Source organism: Arvicanthis niloticus, chromosome 30, assembly GCF_011762505.2.
Source record: "Arvicanthis niloticus isolate mArvNil1 chromosome 30, mArvNil1.pat.X, whole genome shotgun sequence".
NCBI classification, from domain to species: Eukaryota; Metazoa; Chordata; class Mammalia; order Rodentia; family Muridae; genus Arvicanthis; species Arvicanthis niloticus.
Window position 1 is genome coordinate 11,396,809 of NC_133438.1, and position 21,532 is coordinate 11,418,340.

At 32.7% G+C, this 21,532-nt stretch overlaps 1 protein-coding gene across 10 annotated transcripts in view; it reads right to left on the reverse strand.

Annotated features, from left to right (window-relative positions):
- Trdn (triadin) overlaps positions 1-21,532 on the reverse strand; it is a 379,612-nt gene that overhangs the window by 98,946 nt on the left and 259,134 nt on the right. For all 10 annotated transcript variants that reach the window (XM_076927916.1, XM_076927914.1, XM_076927917.1 and 7 more), the window contains one exon: positions 15,977-16,021. In XM_076927916.1, coding sequence (XP_076784031.1) covers positions 15,977-16,021 — 45 coding nt within the window. The remainder of the gene's footprint in view (positions 1-15,976; positions 16,022-21,532) is intronic.

Below are 21,532 nucleotides of genomic sequence, written 5' to 3' on the forward strand. Positions count from 1 at the left end.
TTGATCAGAGACACTACTGCTAAAGACAGCATATACCAACGTCACATGACATAGAAGCATCTCAAGCTGGCACTGACCTCTAGGATTCATTCTTACAGGCTACTTTTCATAGTGCCAAAAAGTGTTGTGAAGGCTGCTGGGGAGAACAGTAATCAGTAGTAATCCATTTGTGGGTACTGCAAGCTGCCATAATGAATGTTCTGTGAGATAGACATATGCTATACTGGAGTGAATGAAGTATGCAGAATCAACAGTTTTCTGTTGAGACTTAAGGATTGATCCACTCTATTGGAATTCATGGCTAGTCCTGTAACATGACTGTAAACCCGCAGCTGAGGAGATATTAGAACCTTGGGGAGAAACAGCTGCTATTATTTTACCAAATGATATAGTATTAAACTACCTTTTTGAGATTTGTGTTTGTGTCCCTATGGGGTATGCATAAGCAATGACAAATGTGAACCCAAAAGTTCATGTAAAAGTATTCTATTTATTGTGGCATCATGTGACTCTGGGATGGAGTGGTCCCTCAGAATTTGCACTGCTAGTATTTGCATTTCATTGGCTTCTTTTCAGGACTGGATATGCTTGAAGAAGTTGCTTTGAAAGCAGAAATATGTTTTCTAGAACTAAAATTTTAGTAACTACCTTTTGAATAAAATAATACATTTTCTTAATTAATTGATGACCACACTATATCAGAAAACTTGTGCACAAAACCTTCATCATTATGATTATCTTTCATTTTTTTTTCTACTTTTTATTCAGTCTGTCAATGCTGTTTAGTAAAATAAAATTATTAATATTCAATAGTTTTTCTGAAGGCCATAAAAAGAAATAATATATAGTATTTGCTGAGAGTTTTACTCTTTTATCTAAAAATGTTGAGTGAATTTCAAAGATAAAGTAACTTCAAAACTAAATGTTTTTATAATTATAGCACAATAGTTTTGTAATTGTTGTAGCTTTGCTTTCTATTATAATAAAATCCATGATTAAAAGTAACTTGGGTAAGAAAAGAATTTATTCTCCTTATAGTTTACAGACCATCAGGAAGGGGAGTTTAGGTAGGAATTCAGGGCATATACCTGGGGTCAGAAACAGAAGTAGAGACGCTGAAAAAACTCTGTTTAAGGATTTGTCCTCGAGGCTTGCTCAGCTACTTTCTTATACACCCCAGGACTACCAACCTAGGGATGGCACTGCCTGTAGTAAGCTAGACATTTATACATTAATTATTAATTGAGAAAATGACCCATAGACTTGGCTGTAGGCCAATCTGATAAAGATAACTCCTCAACTGTGGCTGTTTCTTCCCAGATAACAAAACTTTTTTTTTCAAGTTGATAGGCTTACCACAACTGTTATAGTGTATAATCATTCACTCAAGGTATTTCTCATATATACTTTCATTTTTATAATTATTTAGATTCTACTTATTGTCTTTCTAGCCCCTGCAACTTTATTTCTTTATTTAAAATCTTTTGTCACACACATTTGTGTGTAATATCAAAAATAATTCTCATCAAAATCTAAATAGTAAATGAAATGCATTTTATGATATAACTAAAATTTGAAATTTAGTGGTAGATGTAATTGGATACAGAAAAATGTTAAGTTGAAAGTTATTAATGTCATAAAAATAAGGTTCTTAAATATATTTTTACCTTCCTAGCACATAATTCAAAATATGGTATTTTAAAATTCACTTACTGGTTTAATTCATTCATATTTTCCTACACTGATTTAAAAGTTAAGACTCATAAAATAGAAGATTTAGGTTTGTAGTAAATTTGAGCAGAAAGGAAAGTACCTATATAGACCCTCTGTTAATGATTGTGCCAATTCTTCTAAAAGTAGTATTTTCAATCTTAACACTTAATGAAACATATTTAAGTTTTTTTTTTTTTTTTTTGGTGGGGGGCATAACTAGATATTCTAGGTGTAGCATGAAAGAAAACGCTGCCCTCACATAATCATAAAGTACCCTAAAGAACTCCTCAACATATTCCTTCATGTGAAGATAAGAGATTCAGAAGCCTAGAAGAAAACCATTCCCTGGAGGTCTCCATCCTCCGTGACTATGGAATTCCATATAGCGAACTATGCATAAAGATTTCTGTTATTTATAAGCTGCCTCACGTATGCTATTTGTAATAAGGAAGACACCCTCCCTCAACACAAAGCCTTCCCTACCATGATCTTCCTTCTGAACTTTAGGACATTTAAGTTTATTAATGAGCTGGTATTTTATATTATTATCAGAGGAAATCTGTAGTTCACGTATGAGTTTTGTTATTGGTAATTAATGGTTTACAAATTCTGATGTACTTATTATTAGCCATGTTCATCACTATCGTGCTGTATAGAATCAGTTCACTGCTCTAGAGAATCCTCTAAGCTCTACATATACATCCATCTCTTCTTCCATTCCTGAAAAATCAGTGAAATTTTCAATAACAATACACTATTTTAAGTAATTACATGAGAGAATTTTATACAATATATTTTGGAGAATAAGTAGCTTTTAATGTTATCTTGCATCCAAAACCTTAGTTTTAAAATGTTTCTCTCTACTCCTGGAGTTTTTCATAGAGACAATTATGATACATTTATAAAATTTTAATTCTTCTCAGCTTTTATATATTTTAAGTAATTTTTCTGTTTCATTGTAATGATGAAGACTGCCATGTGATGCTAAATACGTTTTGTGAAATGTTACATCTTTTTCTTCTTTATTATTTTTACTAGAATTTTAATTTCTCACTATTAAAAATAATGCTGACCTTAGTTTTCTAGACATTCTTAAAAATATTTAAAGCATTTCTAACCTATTTATTTTACTTTTTAAAAATTTTTATTTGATTTTTTTCACTCCAGATTTTATTCCCCTCCTGGTCCACCTTCTGACTGTTCCCCATCCATATCTCCTTCCCACCCCCTGTCTCCACAAGAATGTCCCCACCCCCTACCAGGCTAAACCACCAGACCTCTAAACTCCCTGGAACCTCCAGTCTTTTGAGGGTTAGGTGTATCTTCTCTGCCTGTTCCCAGACCCAGCAGTCCTCTGCTGTACATGTGTTGGGTGCCTCATATCTGTTGGTGTACGCTGCCTGGTTGGTGTACGCTGCCTGGTTGGTGTTTCAGTGTCTGTGAGATCTTGTGGGTCCAGGTTAATTGAAACTGCTGGTCCTCCTACAGGGTTGCCCTCCTCCTCAGCTTCTTTCAGCTTTTACCTAATTCAACCACAGCGGTCAACAGCAGTCAACAGCTTCTGTCTATTGCATACAAATATCTGCATCTGACTCTTTCAGCTGCTTGTTGGGTCTTTCGGAGGGCAGTCATGATAGGTCCCTTTTTGTGAGTGCTCCATAGCCTCAGTGATAGTGTCAGGCCTTGGGGCCTCCCCTTGAGCTGGATCCCACTTTGGGCCTGTTGCTGGACCTTCTTTTCCTCAGGCTCCTCTCCATTTCCAACCCTGCAGTTCTTTCAGACAGGAATAATTATGGGTCAGAGTTTTAACTGTGGGATGGCAAATTCATCCCTCACTTGGTGCCCAGTTTTTCTGCTGAAGTTGGGCTGTACAAGTTACCACTCGCCATTGTAGGACATTTCATCTAAGGTCCCTCCCTTTGAGTCCTTAGAGTCTCTCACCACCCAGGACTTTGGTACATTCTGGAGGGTCCCCCCACCTCTTACCTCCCAAGATTGCCTGTTTCCATTCTTTCTGCTGGCCCTCAGGGCTTCAGTTCTTTTTCCCCACTGAAAACCAGATCATGTTCCCCTAATTCCCACCTCTAGGTACCTTCCTTCCTCCCCCCTTGTGATTGCTTTCTTCTCCCTCCCAAGTGGGACTGATGCATCCTCACTTGGGCCCATTAGCTTGTTGACCTTTTTGAGTTCTGTGTACCCTATCTAAGGTATTCTCTACCTTTATCTATCTATCTATCTATCTATCTATCTATCTATCTATCTATCTATCTATTTATCTATTTATTTATTTATTTATTGGTTATTAGCCACTTATTAGTGAGTACAAACCACACATGTTCTTTTGTGTCTAAGTTACCTCACTTAGGATGATATTTTCTAGTTCCATCCATTTACCTGATTTGATAAATTTTAAAATTATGAATGTGATTTTAGTTTAGTTTGTGAACATCTTTAAAATTGCTCCTTTTTCATCTTAAACTCATTGATGTGATAGATCATATTAAACAATTTATTAGCTCAGTTTTGAATATTTTGATTAGATTTCATCGTATATAATGCTTTTTAGTGTTGACATAGTAATTATTTAGAGTTTTATAATTTTTCATTCACCATAAAATATTTTAAACTTTGCAAATATATACATTTCTTATTAAAAATGATGAGATCTTAGATTTTTGGAAAAGACATGGTTACAATGAAACAAAAAAACAAAACTATAAACCAAATCTCCAGTTCTAACCCTCAAAACACTGAAATTCCTTCCTACGATATTTAGTGTGATAAACCAATTTTCTCTACCAGTCACTGCACATACACTAGTACATTAAAAGTAAAACATGTATTTCTATTTTAATAGAAAACTAGATAGATTTAATATTTATTCAATATCACTTCTATCTGTTGAGTGAGAAGCCATAGAATAATGTATATAATCCATTCTATACTGACATGACCCCACTGTAGGTCAATAAAATTTCATTGATACACTTGCATTTATGTTGAATACTGAAAGTGATATTAAGTTGTTTGTATTTAAAGAATAAATAGAAATCATCATAGGCATATGAAAAATATATGAAATCCAAGAAATAATAATTCTTATTGTTGGTTCCTGGCTACAGAATTTTCCATTACTTTGCCTAATGGCAAAGTAAAAGAAGCTTCACATTGTGGTATTATGGTTAATAGACCTAAAATTTACATCATTATACTGATTAAAATTCTTCTTATTTTCTATTTTTATTATTTGAATCAGTTTTTAAATTTACACATATTTTATTATATTTCCCCTACCCGTTTTTCCAGACCATTTCCATTCCCTACCCACCTAACTTTAAGTTTTTTTTCTAAAAAAAAATCAAACAAAAACCCAATACAATAGAATCTCCCAAAACCAATAAAACAAAACTATACACAGAAAAACAAAGAAAAAAAAAACTAACTGTACCCAAATAGAAGAACACACAAAATTTGTGAAACACCTTATTTGATGGTCAAGTACTCCTGTACATGTTGTCTGTACTGTAGTGGTTCATATACCCATGGTCATTTCACATCTCTATTGAAAAGAACTGATTTTTCCTTTCCTACAAGAATAGTTCAAATGTTAACTTTTCCCTTATTGTCTAGGTTTTCATTCATCCATTCATTCATTCATTCACACACTCACTTTTAAAAAATATAACTTAATAAATATCATAAAACAAAATAAAAACTGTCAAATAGAAGTTGAACAAGACAGCTTCAAGGTTAAGAAATGGTAAAAAAAAAAAAAACCAAAGAAACAAGACAATCATTTATTAATCACTCTAATCAATCAATCAATTAATCAGTCAGTCAACATATACTGTTTCACTGTGGCATATGTAATTTTTAATGTTCCACACTACTTTTAATTAAATATATCTTTAATTTATCTTTACTTCTCACCTGCTTTCATAATGAGAATTAAAACATATTATACATTTTCTGATAGTGTTCTTTTCTTGTATTTTCTTCCTGCTTTTTATAATGGCTTCTTATCTCATTTAATACATTATGATTTTTATCTTCCTCTACTCTTCCTAGTTCTTTCCCATTCCCCCTCCCATCGGGATCCACTCTTTATTTCCTCTCTTTCATTAGAAAATAACAGACTTCTCAAAATACAATTAGAGCATAATTATGCCTATTTGTACCAGTAAGGTACAAGATAGTCCTAATACCCAGTCCATCATTTTGTTGACTAACCAGAACCTCTGTCATCTCTCCTAACTAAAACACTTAGTTCTGAACCTGGTGTTTTTGTTGGCTTTAGAATGATGTCAGCTGAAAACTCAGATCTTTTCTCTCAAAGTAAATAGCCAGGATTGGCTATGAGACTATAAATTTTCAACCCCATCAGAAATCCAGAATGACTGAGTTAACTGAAATTATGGGAAGCGCTAAGCATAGCTTCTAAAACTTAGCCAATTTATAGAGACTGCTGAACACCTGGAAAACCCCTATACTACCAAACGTTGGAGCATCGAATCTTCAGCCTTCTGACCCAGGATCATCTGACAGACCTTAGTGATGCAGAATTATTAAGGGCTGATTACTCTGTCTAGGCAGATATAATCAGTCGACTATTCTGCAAGTGTGTCCTTTTCTGGACAGTAATTTGTCTGTAGATGGAGAGAGGCAATTCTTGCCTAGTGGCTGTCTCACCACAACTGGAGTAACTCCAAAGATGCTCAATTTCTTCTTAGAATCCAAGACAGGAAGCTTTCAGGAGCAGACAGGTCTCAAGAAATGTTTGTAATGTCTGAACACTTTGGTCAACAACTTAATTAGATGTAACCCAATTCCAGTACTGGAAGCATCATTTAGTGACAAAAAATGACCAGTTGAGAATCATTCTCCATTATTTGGTGAACTCATTTACGTTAGTTTCGTGTGTGCGTGTGCGTGTGCGTGTGCGTGTGCGTGTGTGTGTATGAAAGTTTCTAGTGAATTAAGCCTCCATACTACCCTCAAATAGCCCCACTTTAGCTGTCTCTCCCTGTATTTCACACCAGAACCCCTTCCATTTCCCATTTGATCCTCCTACACCAGTCCACATCCATCCATAATTATCTATTCTACTTCCCTATCCTCAAGAGAGTTATCTTTTTCCTTTACTCCCTTGCTCTATAACTATCCTCTGTTATTCTACAGATTGTAGCTTGAATATCATTAAATTGAGAGCCATTATCGTCACATAAGTGAATGCATATGCCCTTCATCTTTTTGAGTCTGGTATACTTCACTCTAGAAGATTTCCATCTAATTCCATCCTTTTGCCTAAATTTTTTTGTTAGCAATACTTGATTGTGTAAATATACTATATTTTTAATTCATTCCTCTGTTGAGGGACATCTAGGTTATTTCCAAATTCTGGCTATTGTGAATAGACAACAATAAACATAGATTAACAAGTGTCTCTATAGTAGGATGAAGCAGCTACCACAAGAGTGGCATAGCTGGATCTTGAGGTAGATCAATTCCCATATTCCTGAGGAATCATTATATTAATTTCCATAATGGATGTGGTGTACAACTTTACACTCCCACCAGCAATAGATGAATGTTCTTACACCACATCCTATCCAGAATGAACTACCACTGTTTGTTGATGCTGTTGTTTTTCTCATTAGTTTAAGACAAATTCTCAAATTCCTCTATTTGCCTTTTCTGAGACTATAGAAGTTGAACATTTGAAAAAGTGCTTCTTAGATATTTATTTTTTTCCTCTATTGAAAATTTTGTTTAGACCTGTTCTTGATTTTATAATTGGGTTATTTTCTTTATATGTAGCTTCCTGTGTGCTTTATATATTTTGGATACTAGCCCTCTATCAGATGTGTAGTTGGTGAAAATCATTTCCCATTTTCTAGACTGCTGCTTTGTCCAATTGATGCATCCTTTGCCATGCAGAATCTTCTAAGTTTTATGAGGCGTATTTAAGAATTGATGATTTTAGCATCCGTGCAAACCTCATTCTGTTAAACAACAACAAAAAAGTTCTTCTGTGCCATTGAGTTCATAGCTAGTTCCTGTTTTCTTGTCTATCAGATTCAGGATATATGTCTTTTACCTATTTGGAGTTCATTTTTGTACAAAGTGATAAGTATGGATCTATTCGCAATCATCCAAGTTGCCCAGCATTATTCATTGAAGATGCTCCTTTTTTATAAAATGTATATGTCTTTCATATGAAAAATGAGGTGTCCATTCATATGTGGATTTCTGTCGAGGTCTTCCATTCAGTTCCACTTGTCAATGTATCTGCTGTCCTGCTACTACTCTTCTGTCAAGCATGCTTTTTAGTGTAAATTAAATCAGAGATGGTGATGCCTTCCGTAGTTATTTTATTATTCAGTATTGTTTTAGCTATATAGGGGTTTTGTGTTTTCATGTGAAGCTGACAATTTTCATGATTTGCGAAAACTTTTGTTGGAATTTTGACGAGAATTTCAATAAAACTGTAGATTGCTTCCGGTAGGATGACAATTTGAGCATTGAAGATCCTTCCATTTGTTGATATCTTCTTTAATTTATTTCTTAAAAGACTTGAAGTTTTTTTATTTATACAAGTCTTTTACTTGTTTGTTTAGAGATACTCTCAAGATATTTCATATTATTCAAGGCAATTGTGAAAGGTGTTGTTTCCCTGAATTTTTTTCAGACCGTTTGTCATTTGTATATAGGAGGGCTACTGATATTTATTAGTTGGTTTTATATCCAGTACCTTGCTGAACTTATTTACTAGCCAGAGGAGTGCCATGGTGGAGCTTTTCGGGGTCAGTTATGTATACCATTATATTCCAACCTTCCTTTTGTTCATAATATTATTTCAATACATTTTTGATGAAAGAATGTGCTACAAACTGAAGAACCGGTAGGAATTTATTATTACATTCTTGCAAAAGTAGTCAACCACTGATGGATATGTCACCTACAGCCTTCTCCCTCCAGAGACAATATTTTTTTGGCATTTTTTATTATTTTATCTTGAATATAATGGGTATTACATCTGCAATACAACTTACGTCATTATTACTGAACCTCATGTTTGAATTAATGTTTTCAGGAATTTCATTTAATTTATTCAATATCTAATAGTATTTTTTGTTGCTTTTCCTTGAAACTAATTGTAAACAAAATATATCCAAATCTTTTAGATATTAGCATTTATTCAGATTATATATATAATTTTATTCATTTTATATTATTTTAAATTTTTTTGTGTTTGTGTGTGTATGTGTCTGTGTGTATTTTCATTGTGTGTGTGTGTGCATGTGCACACATATTCATGTGTGTGTATGTGTGTGTGCCATGGCTTGTGTGCCTAGGCAAGAGGATAACTTTTAGAAGTCTGTTGTCTTTTTCCATCTTTATACAGGTTGAGGTGTAAAATCCAGATCTCCAAGCTTTCATGACAATCCCTCTATACATAAAGCCATCTTGCTGGCCTTATAATATTTTTAACTATTTTTATTTTGGAATCTGGATCTGACTTTGATGTTTATACTTCACGTAGACTATTCTTGGATAAATAATTCAGGCTATTTTTCAGTATTTATGGAAAATATGGATGACTTAGATACAAGATATTTGTCTTTCAAATGAGCATTATATAATGTCACTGCTTTCTCATAAAATAAAAATTCATTCAAGGGCTAATTAATAAAACAATTGATCTACAAAAGTAGCTAGGACAAGACTAGCCAATGTCATACAAAAAGTTATTAATAAGTACAAGCTAATGTCAGTTTCATTTTGAGGTAGCTTTATATTGAATTACTATTTTCACAACTATTAATAAATTCCATATTTTTTTCTCCTTAGAAGACATGAATCAAAAGTTCTAAGTGAGTATTTTTTTTCTCCATAAATATTATTTTCAGGGCTTTTGCTGACCATATAGAACAGTTGGAGACTATATAACTATGTTTTATTTCAATTAAACCTCAAACTAATAAAATCAAAATTTCATGCTATAATAATGAAAAACTTTCAATTGAGCAATGTTTTGCCAATACAAACTCACACAGGAAACTCTGAATTGATTCTTGATATTTCAAGAACTCTCTAACAACCTTATACTATCAGTCTACCCAAATGTAAGGCAAGAATACACTGATTCATGTTATTTTTGATGTTAGAATTCACACTAGCTGTTGATATAACTTAAAATGTGTAACTTCCTTTAGTGTGATAAAAGAGAAGCTTTGAATATTTCAGAAATTGATTCTAAATGATTATGCTAGCAATCCACAAATTTACACAAAGTTATTTCATATAAGCTAAATGTAAAAATATGGTAAATGTAAAGTTATTTCATTTTGCTATAAGTGGATCTTTAGTAGAAAACCATTATGTACATAAAAATTAAGACAATTATCTTTTTAAAAATCAAAGATTTTTTTCTAACCAATCAACTTTACAGTGCAGTTATTGTGCCACATTTTCTGTTCAAAGGATATGACCAATATATAGGTTCAGTTTATTGGCATGAAAGAAATAGATTTTAATAGAAAAGAAAACATAAGAAGCAGTTGGATACTGTGCTTGAGATCATAAAGTAGCATTTATTTGTTGTGCTGAGTGATAAAGACTACAATGTATTTCTTCAGCCTTCCAGGCCACTCACTTTAGAAAGGCAAAGAATATGCAAGGTTGAGTTTTCTATGTGGATGTGAATCCTTTAATCCTCAGTTATCTATGTGAAATACTAAATGTTGATTCTATGTGACAAATCTTACCAATGATTATCAAAATGATATTTGAGGAAAAATAGTGTATGTGAGATAACTTTCCTTGTGGTGAAAAATAAGAAGGAAACCTGCACCTAATCTTGAACCTGAGGTTACTGTGTAAAAAAATGATCAAAATCATTTACCTTTTTGTATTGATTACAAAATTTTTAAAGTATATTATCTAATGTCAAGAAAATGTAAAATACTTTGTCATTAAATTCTGAGGTCACATGAAATTCCTCATCATATTTATAATTAGGTTAGACTGTGCAATAAGAAATGGTTTATATTTGTAATCTTTAGTTTTCACATTTGGTCAAGGTTGATAAGTGGTTCAGGGACACATAATTAATACAGAATGTTTATTACTTATAGAACCGGAAACACTGAAATTTTTTATCAACAAACTGCACTAGTGAATCACAGAAGGTACAGAATGGAGAAAATGTAGGATTGATGCTTTGTTCATAATTGTGTTTCCTGCCCTGATAAACAATGTGCCTAGTGAGCCAATCTACTGACCTTCTTTTTGTTACCGAGGCTCCTGGATGCACGTAAAAATGCTTCACATAGGTAGGAAAAGGCAAATGCCCTAGAAAAATACATATACTCATATCTTTATGTTTGAAGGAAATAAATAGAATTGAAGTATATCATCATCATGATCTCTAAATCTAATCATCATTGACTCGGGTGGGCACTTTCCTGGGGGAAAATTTTCTTCAGTGTTGGGTGGTGATGATATCAATAAAAGTCACATACATCAAATACTGCATGACAGATAGTGGCACTGTGTTTGAAACAAACTCTCTTGAGTGATGTGTTATTCTGTGGAATGTGGAATTTGGACCTGATCATTTATTAAAAGGGTAGTGAATGTAGAAAGGAGAAACAGTGAGAGAGCAAGAACTGAAAAGGAATTTCTTACTGATCATGTCATTGTAAAAGTATTAAATAAGGACAAGAAGAGGTAAAATGTTTATATGAGCAGGGAAAATGATGAACTATCAACATATGTAAAAATATGTTTATAAAGCATGGTGAACTTATTTGTATGTGTTTTCTGGGGTTGTTTGTAGACCAGCTTCTCTCTTGAGTTAACTCAGGGACCCTTACATCTGTTCCCCAGCGCCTGGCTTGTTGTGGGCGCTCAATAAATATTAAACAATTGTGATACAAACTGTTTACAAATTTGTGAAATTCAGAGAAATCAATCATATCATTGTTATTATTTAAAATTTATTGAGGGTCAACAACAAGACTTGATTAACATCTGCAAATTGCTTATTTTAAATCACACACCACACAAATCATTAAGTACATTTGGATCAAGTAGGCTTTAGTTTTACTCCATTGAATATTTAAAGGTTAAATTTGACACATCAGGAAATATAAATACAATTATTAAAATAGAGAAGATTGTCTCAGAAATAAATGTTCTCAGATATCTTTAACAATCACTTATAACTACAGGATAAATCTACAATAATTTCACAGGGCATATTCAAAAATAATATACATGCACGGATACTGAAAGTATCTGTCTACTGTGATAGAGGAAAGTAATTTCTCATATACAATGGACTTTTTTCCATCTCCTCTGACAAATTTCAAAGCTTTTACAATTATATGGTAACACTATTTACAGAATCACGTCCAATCCAAAGAAAGACAGAAATCATTCAGGTACTACATTACAGATTAGATTACTCATGAGGGTTGAAATGTTTCTAAATCTATGGCAAAACTGAATTTCTTTTTACAGGAAATTAACTTAGATACAGTTTTTATCTATACTCTGCAATTCTAACCTTCATAAGATGAATAATTTTGTTCAAATTCATATTCTTAGCTAATTGGATATCAAATGTTTTTCTTTTTAAAAAATTGTCATGTTTCAGATTAATTGGTTTGTAAAGTCATCTTTATTTTCTAAGAGGACAGAACACTGCACTTAATAATTATTTGATCACTTTTAAACTGGCTTTGAGGTACTGAACTATTCATAAGTGTTTAAGATTATAAAGTGTGGTTTTCATTCCAATATTATAATTAAAAAATGAGAGTCTTTCTTGACAAGTCCTCCTAAAAAATAACAATATAATATAAAACATACTCCATTTAACAACTTTCTTGTCAGAATTTTTTCATTTTTATAGTTCCCAAACTTGATAAATCTGTTTTTAAAGCTAGGATAAGGCATACTTTCCTGAATATGGAGTATCATTTGACCTAATTTAATAATTATTTGTCTTCCATTTGGCATTGTTAATAGGTTTACATTAACATATGTAACTAGTAAATTTAACAACAATTTCCATATTTTTTTCAAATACCATTCACCATGTAGGACTTCTTAAAAATAAGAACCAAATACAAATATATGAGAACTGATAGAGTTGATTAATAATACTTTTCATTAATGATTTCTACTTTTAAATTTATAAGGGAAAGGCTAAATCTAACTTCTGAAATCATTGCCTACCTTCAGTGTTAGAACTTTGACTTATAGAATATTTAGCTTCCCAGCGTGTTAGGCACAAGTTGTTAAATTCTCAGACAGTTAATACTCCTTTCTTGATATTTTCTCTGTGTTTGCAATTAACTAAGCATTTATTTTTAAATTGAGCGTTTGCTGTTTATTTGCCCACAGTGATAGGCTCTTAGAACAAATTCTAGAGAAGACATAAATAATGTCATGAACCAGTTGAGTGAAGAAATAACAATTTGCAAATGATTAATTTGTAACTATTTTTCCCACCTTTTCCCTGTTACAAAACAACTTACTCCAAGCTTATTATTGATACCCAAAAGAATTCTGTTAATTGGTCTCTTCCTGTACCTCTCAGCACTTCCTGAGAGTGGGTGTTTTGCCTCCCTCAACTAGTACTAAGAAAATCACATCAGTCTGTTCCTTCTGAAAAAGAACGAAGACTGAAGCAGTATTTAAATCTGTGGGTATATTTTGAAAAAGAGCACATACAAAAAACCATATAACTTCAATAAATTAAAAATCAACAAACTAGTAGTTTTCAGTCAATAGCATTACATCAATGAACTACAATACACTTTCAAATACAACATGTAAATTATAGTGACGCAGCACACGTGTGACACTTTTATTCTTGACATGCTGGTTCTCCCCATAAGCACAGTCATATCAAGTGATGAAAACATGTTATGAGAGCCATCCTACATATATCCTTGTTATTGTTTTCCTAATTAAATGGCTTTTAAATGTAAGGATATGCAAAATCTTAACTCTCAAATCTACCATATATCCAACATAAGATCTGTATGCGAAGAATAAAAATAAACCACAATAAATTAAAATAAAAATCGCATTTATTTTAGTTCTGTAGATCTTAGGCCTTCCAGTGATCAGAGCACTACTTATAAATTAGGTTCACTGGAAATTAATTCTACCTTTTCCAAACAATGTATTTCCTATAACATTAAGTGGTGCTGAGTTAATTTATTCATGCGTAGCTGGGATGCATCTACATCCAGACACTCAATGTGCACAACTAGATTCAGACCACACAGCACATTGAAATCTGATAAGAATTATAACAATCATCGTGTATTCCATAAAGATTTCCACAAGTTTAAACTTAAATGAATGAAAAAATGAATCTCTGGTGATATTTAATTAATTATTCTTCAATAAATTATGAACTCATTTTAGATAATGAATATTTCTGAAGTTAACTAAACCTACATAAAAGCGAAAAGACAACAGAATCTTAAAACATCCTCTTAGGAATAAATATTTGAATTCTATCATGAAATATGTAGAGCAAAGTTAGGTTTGTTTGTTTTTATTTTTACATGCAAACTCCTGGCTTTATTCATGTCTTAAAATACCTATTTTACTCATCAAATATTTGTTTTAGCTATACCAACAAAAGGAGCATTATATTTAAATAAACTATTTTCTTTTATATTTATACTTTAATATGTAAGAATGCACTGTCACCATTAAAATCAAAATTGTTTACAAATTTATAACAATATTTGTCTTTTGTTTTATATAAGCCAACAAACCGAGTTTTCATAAGATAAAATGTAAGTTTAGGAGAATTATAGTAAAATTCATCTGAAATATTAAGTTCACATCCTAATACGCCATTGTCCATTTGAGGAAACATTAATGAGTTAATAAAGTGACACTTTCAGAAGTAAACATTCAGTATTCCTGTCAATCATGTTAGATAACAGTGTATTTATTGTGTTGTTTCCATTATTAGTCAGTGTACTTTTAACATGTTATGGTGATTTTAAAACATCCTGGTAGGTAGGGTGGGGTGCTACTTAATTGTGCAGCATTTGCCTGGCATGCTTTAGACCTTGAGTAACAAAACAAACAAGCAAACAAAAAGCAAAGCAAGTTTCAATAAGTTATTGCTAAGAACAGAGACATAAAATCATGAAGCTCAGTGAATTAAAATATGCTTTGACAACTTATCAAAATTGTTTTTGTAAAAAAAGAACTAAATGATAATATATACAATTTGGGGATTCATAATTTGTTGCACCCTTTTACATATGACTTCTTATTTGGGCGACACGATATCTAAGTCAGAAAAGCAGATTAGAAATGACTGTCTTCATTTTGACTTAAGAAATTTAAGTCCTAAAAGCTGCATAAACGAGCAAGCCAAAGCACACTGTGTTTGTACTTTATATTTCAAACACTATCAAAGACATTTGTCTCAGACTGAGCTATTTGAAATTTTACATTGACTCTTAAAATTGTGCGTGGTACCCAGAAGCCAAAAATAAGGAGAAAAACTTTATTGATATAACTATCATATTATTTTCATTTTTCAAAATTCTCAAATCCTTAAGTTTTTTCATTTAGTCGAGTTTTAAGAAACGGCACAATATCATTTTCAATCCCTTAGGACTGTAGTCTGGAGTGGAGTGATATTGTGACATATATATATATATATATATATATATATATATATATATATATTTATTTACAATGTATAACAATACATTTTCAGTCCTTTTGGGTGAATCAACCATCAAAGTCATCATATCAACTATAGTAACTTTTATATCATTTGTCTCAGTGTCTTAATATAACAAATTATTTTTAAATAAATATAAATTATTTTTTTCATAAATAAGGTTGAATTGTGTTTATTCTCTGAGGTGGTATGGAAAACAAAAGGCCAAACAGAAAAAATGTCTACCAGTTTTCTAGCTCATCTTCTTACTATTACTCTTCAGCATCTCTGCTGAAGTAAGGAAACAGTCTGTACAGATTTCCTGTTCTGAATTTATAGTCAAAGATAGATACACAATAGAAAAACAAGGCCAGATAGTTATCCACCATCCTCACTGCTCTGAAAAAAAATGTAAGGGCATTGCTATAGAGCAAGAGTTTTAAAGGTCATTGTCTTCTGCCTGTCTGAATCCAGTGTTTTCCTCCTCATGTAGTTTTCTTTCTAAAGAAGATAATGTCAACCTTCTTCACTTTGTTTTTTTACCTTGCTCCACTGTCTTGGATTTCTCTTCTTTCTTTCCGTGCAGGGCTGCAAAGCAAAGATAAGGTTTAAATAAGAGTTCCAATCTGAAATGTTTATTCTGCACATAAAAACACTTGGGGATGTATTCAATACCAAATATTGCTTCTGAACAAGCTATTCTCTAACGCTTTTAAAATACTTCTCATCTCTCTATGACACAATTTAAATCTGGGTTAAATATAATCTTAAGGAATTAAAACAAAAACAAAAAGCAGTAATCCCTTCAGTCTACAGGCTCATTTTTTCACACTCTTTTATATTTTATTCCTTTATACTATGGTTTGATAAACAAGGTACAAAGAATTGCACTTGACAGGACTATGATTAATTGACTTATAATTCAGTTTATGGCTGTAGTCATTTAGTATTATACAAATGTCAATAAGATACTCCTTAAAATTCAGACTTAGCATATCTTAATCAACTGAACGAACCATGCTCTCATGCTTCAGATGCATTTAAGTATGAAATAAACCCATTCTACATCACAAGCAACCAAAAAGCGATCTTTGGAAGCACTACATCACAATTCAAGTTTTCTCTAAGATTTATTGCTCTCAGTAGAAGATTTGCAGTTTACCTAGTTAAACATGAAATAAGCAGAAATTTTCAAATGAAGTCAGTGCCTGCAGCTGAAGTAACTGATTCAAGAAAGAATCTTCAGAGAATTCGAGCAGCAGTTAGATTAAGAACTGATGTGGAATTGAATAATGTAATCATGCACAGCTCTACAGAGAGCTGTAAAGGGGGAAAATACAAATTTAAAATGAATAAATGCATCTCCCACTGGCTTCACTCATTTTGGAAACATAAGTGTTTATTCACTGGAGCCTCTAAAGAGATGCTACTTCCTGTTGAGAGAACATGTAGTATATTGAGTATTCTGCAGTGTTCCTGTCAAAGCATCTAAGTGAAATTAAGTTAAGCCAGAGGTCTGGCTTTTATTTTCATCAAATGCAGGGTGTAGTGAACACACTAAACAATATTAGGAAGAAGACATCATGCACATAAGAGCATCATTGGTAGTTTCCCCTAAATAAAGGAGGAAGGAAACATGGAAAAAAGAATAGAGAGAGAAAGAAAGGAGGGGCAAGTAAAGACTTAAGAAATAAAACAAGTAAAACAAATCAAAACAAAAACAAAGGAAGATGTGATGAATTTCATTGTTGCATGCATCTGCTTCGAAAATACCCTAAAGTTTGTTACTATTTATTAGAAATAAAAACAAGTAGGTTTTATGCAAACATTGTACACTAACCTACAAATGGAACTCTTGAGTGAGTTAAATATTTAGCTCAAAGCAAATTAGGTTTTCTGAGTTTCACAAATCCTACTTGTACAGAAAGATTTTGAATAAGAGGAACTTACAGGTCTTCTAGGGGATACCAATGAGGTTATGATTTTATTTTCTATTCCTGTTAAACTGTAGTCAGTGTTAGGTTAGGACCACTCAAAGAGGTTTGGGATCTGGCTTCCATATAGGATAAGGAGTGCTGTTGTACTCCTACAGTGATAATTCCTAGGAACTGAATTGCTCTAAGAAATAAATGGCATGGTTTAGATTTTTATTACAAATTGTACAGGGGGTCATGTATCCCAGGAAAATGATCAAGGCTCTCAAGTGTACATCCCCATTTTGTTATATAAATGCCATTGTAATGATGGCACATTATCTAATTTGAGTCATAATATTTAAGTGATAGTGGAGGTAATGACTCTAGTTTACTAAAACAAAGAAATGCTTGATCAACTATGGCAAGCACAAGGCCCAGTAGCTAGAAGTAACTCTTGCATAGTGTTAGAACTAACACATAGTATTTTTTTCCTTAATTTTTTTTAACTGTACCTTAAATACAATCCTCCTTTCTCATAAATTTTTTGTATTATTTTTTCTAATGTTACTTAAAATGTAACAGATACTTAATTAAAATGAGAAATAGATGAGTCTAACAAAGCTAAAAACTAAATAGGACTTTATTAATCCATACTGAAATGATATGATAGAAATCCACCAAGTGAGACAAAAAGAGGAGACATGTATAATAATTTAACAAACAGGAATAATGAAACAAATGTTAACAAAAATAAAATTAGATTTTCAAAATAAAAGAATAATGAGAATGAAGGAACATCCACTTTTGGAGGAAAAAAAAAAAAGACTGAGAATTGCAGGCATTGATGTTCACATCCTGTAAGCACAAGGTTCCTAAAGGGAGAACTACTTACATTTACATCTTTTCCTCAGTTAGTTTCCCAATTAAATAGTTAATTTTTTATTTTATTAGCTATGTCTACTTGGTGTACATCTTTTATACTGGCATTTGGTAGGCTAAGGCTTGAGAATTGAGCTTGAGACAAAGCCTAGACTGTATACCGAAAGCCTATGGAACCAACTAACTAATAAATAAAAATATTCTCAGGCATATTATCAAGTTGTTGATTTAATTGGAATTTAATTTCTACCTAATGATAATATGTTTTTAATGCATACATTTTTGTAAGAGAAAATAATTTTTATTTTATTTCTTACTCAATGATTATTTTATTTTTAAGATTACAATGTAAATTTCTCCCTTCAAATTTTCTTCCTCCAAATTTTCCCATATACAACTATCTATGCCCCTTCAAATATCTGTTTTCCCCATTAATTGTTAGGCAAATATATTTAATTATACATGTGTATATATGTATACATATTCTCAAATAAAATCTGAACAGTCCATAAAATGTTACTTGTATGTATGTATTCTTTGTTTACTATTTTTCACTACTTCTTTTGCTCTTAGAATACTTAGTTTATGAAGATATGTCATTTTCAATTAATCCATTTCAAATGACAAACAAATCAATATTTATTGTTAACTACATCTAAAACAATGTTAATGTCCCATAAGAAAGTTAATGTGTATATCCAGCACAGAGGAATAATGTATATTCTTTAAAATTCACATAGGACAAACAGAAGTGAGGTAATTATTTGCTTTCACATTAAACAGAAAGAATTAGCTTCTGAAGACTATATTTGGTAGTATGTGCAGAGAACCTCCCAAAACCATCAACACTAATCAGTATGGGTAAAGGGTATATGTGTCCATCAACTGGACTTCTTCATGTTCAATGAATAATGTAGGTGATGTCTTTAGCAATGGTAACTTGCAGTCAGTTTGTGGGGAGCAACAAATAGCCTTGGCAACAACCTGGGTTGCATGTGACTCCAATGGGACCCCTTTGGCCAACAACTCAATTAGAAGTAACAACAACTCCTCTGCTCACTGAAGTTTCTTTTGGTAACAAGAACTCTGTCTTCCCATTATTCAGCAATGTAATTTATAGCACCCTCCCATGTGCATATAACTTAGAAGCTTCTACTGTACTAGGTATAAATTAGCCCTTAGTTTTAGCTGTCACTCCCTTTATTCCTTTTCTTGTCCCTTTCTTCTCTCATTCTTCTTGCTGGTAAATGTGTCTATCTATTTTGTAGTTATGACTGTGGCTATTGTTACTTCCATTCTTCACTGATTGTAGCCTCCAACTTCTTTGGTTTTCTTAATAGAGACCTCCCTACCATTTTACATTTACTTTCTGCAGCAAATTAAGACTCTTGAAGTACCCAATATCATGAACCAGTGTCTCAGTGTCTCCCACATCTTGCTAGCATTGTTGAACACCCCAGTCCCTACCATATAACCTGCTCTAATGAATCTCCATTTATAACATGTATATTTTCAATTGGTTCTCTTTCTGTAGATAATATTTCCCAATAAGGATTGATATATGGCAAATGGCTCTAGAAGAATAGAGTTATAGGGACAAGCTTCTCTAGTGAGCATTATGGTATCTATAGCTGACTCTTCTATTCAGTTATACAAAACATTGATTTAAAAAAATCCTCCTAGTATTAGAGACAACAATGGTAATACATGATATGAATGGGCCAGTGGGCTACCTTGAGTCTATATGTGTTTCTTGCCCCCTCCTTTGACTCCTTTACTTGTTTGATGGTTTTATCTTATCCTGATTTGTTTTTATTTTATTTGACATTATTTTAATTATTCCTTAGATACCTGTTTTTTTTTTTTCCCTAAGAAAAGGCAGAAAGAGTATTGATAAAGATAGAACAGAGAGTTACAAGAGCTGATAAGAGTAAGGGAAGAGAAAATGACAATCAAAATATATTATATGAAAAAATATTTTTAACAAAAGAAAACAAAATAGTTATAAGTTATATAAGTTATATATGTGGGGGTTTAGAATTAAATCTGGAAGGAGGGGTAATGAATATGATAAAAATATATATCCTGATCTGTGTTCATATAAGGCTTTGCACACAAATCCCACCTGAAGAAAGCTGGTTTCAAAGAGTGCTCTCACTCCTAAGCACAGAGGTGAGATCATCACATTCACTCCAATAACTGTCCAAAGGGGAATCCACCAGGAACAAACAAGACATAGGGACAGCAGAGCAGATGGAAACAGGATCTGGTCTCCAACTGCAGCCTGGAGCTAAGGCTGTCCCAAGGCTCTTCACACCCTAAATCTCACCCAGGAGAGAACTGGTGCCCCGGGAATGCTGACACACCTAAGATCACAGGCTCACAGCCCCACAGGAGGATCAATCAACAGTCAGAGACAGCAACACCAACTAACACCAGCGATAACCAGATGGTAAGAGGCAAGCATAAGTACTTAAGCAACAGAAACCAAGGCTACTTGGCATCATCAGAACCCAGTTCTCCCACCATAGCAAGTCCTGGATACCCCAACATACAGAAAAGGCAAGATTCAGATTTAAAATCATATCACGTGATGATGATAGAAGACTTTAGGAAGGACATAATTCCCTTAAAGAAATACAGAAGAACACAGGTAAACAGTTAGAAGCCCTAAAAGAGGTAACATAAATATCTCTTAAAGAATTGCAAGAAAACCCAACCAAACAAGTGAAGGAATTGAACAAAACCATTCAGGATGTATAAATGGATATAGAAAAAAAATAAAGAAATCACAAAGGGGAACAACTCTGGAGATACAAAACCTAAGACAGAGATCAAGAGTCATAGATGTAAGCATCACCAACAAAATACCAGAGATAGAAGAGAGAATCTCATGTGCAGAAGATACCATAGAAAACATTGACACAACTGTGAAAGAAAAAGCAAAATGCAAAAAGCTCCTAACACAAAACATCCAAGAAATCCAGGACATAATGAGAAGGCCAAACCTAAGAATAATAGGAATAGAAGAGAGCGAAGATTCCCAACTCAAAGGGCCAGTAAATATCTTCAACAAAATTATAGAAGAAAACTTTCCTAAATTAAAGAAAGCGATGCCCATGAACATACAAAGTCTACAGAACTCCAAATAGACTGGACCAGAAAAGAAATTCCTCCTGTCACATAATAATCAAAATATTAAATGCACAAAGCAAAGAAAAAATATTAAAAGCAGCAGAGAAATTCAAGGCCCACAGCTAAATATAGGAAAAGCAACATACAGCAACCCAGTAGCCAACATCAA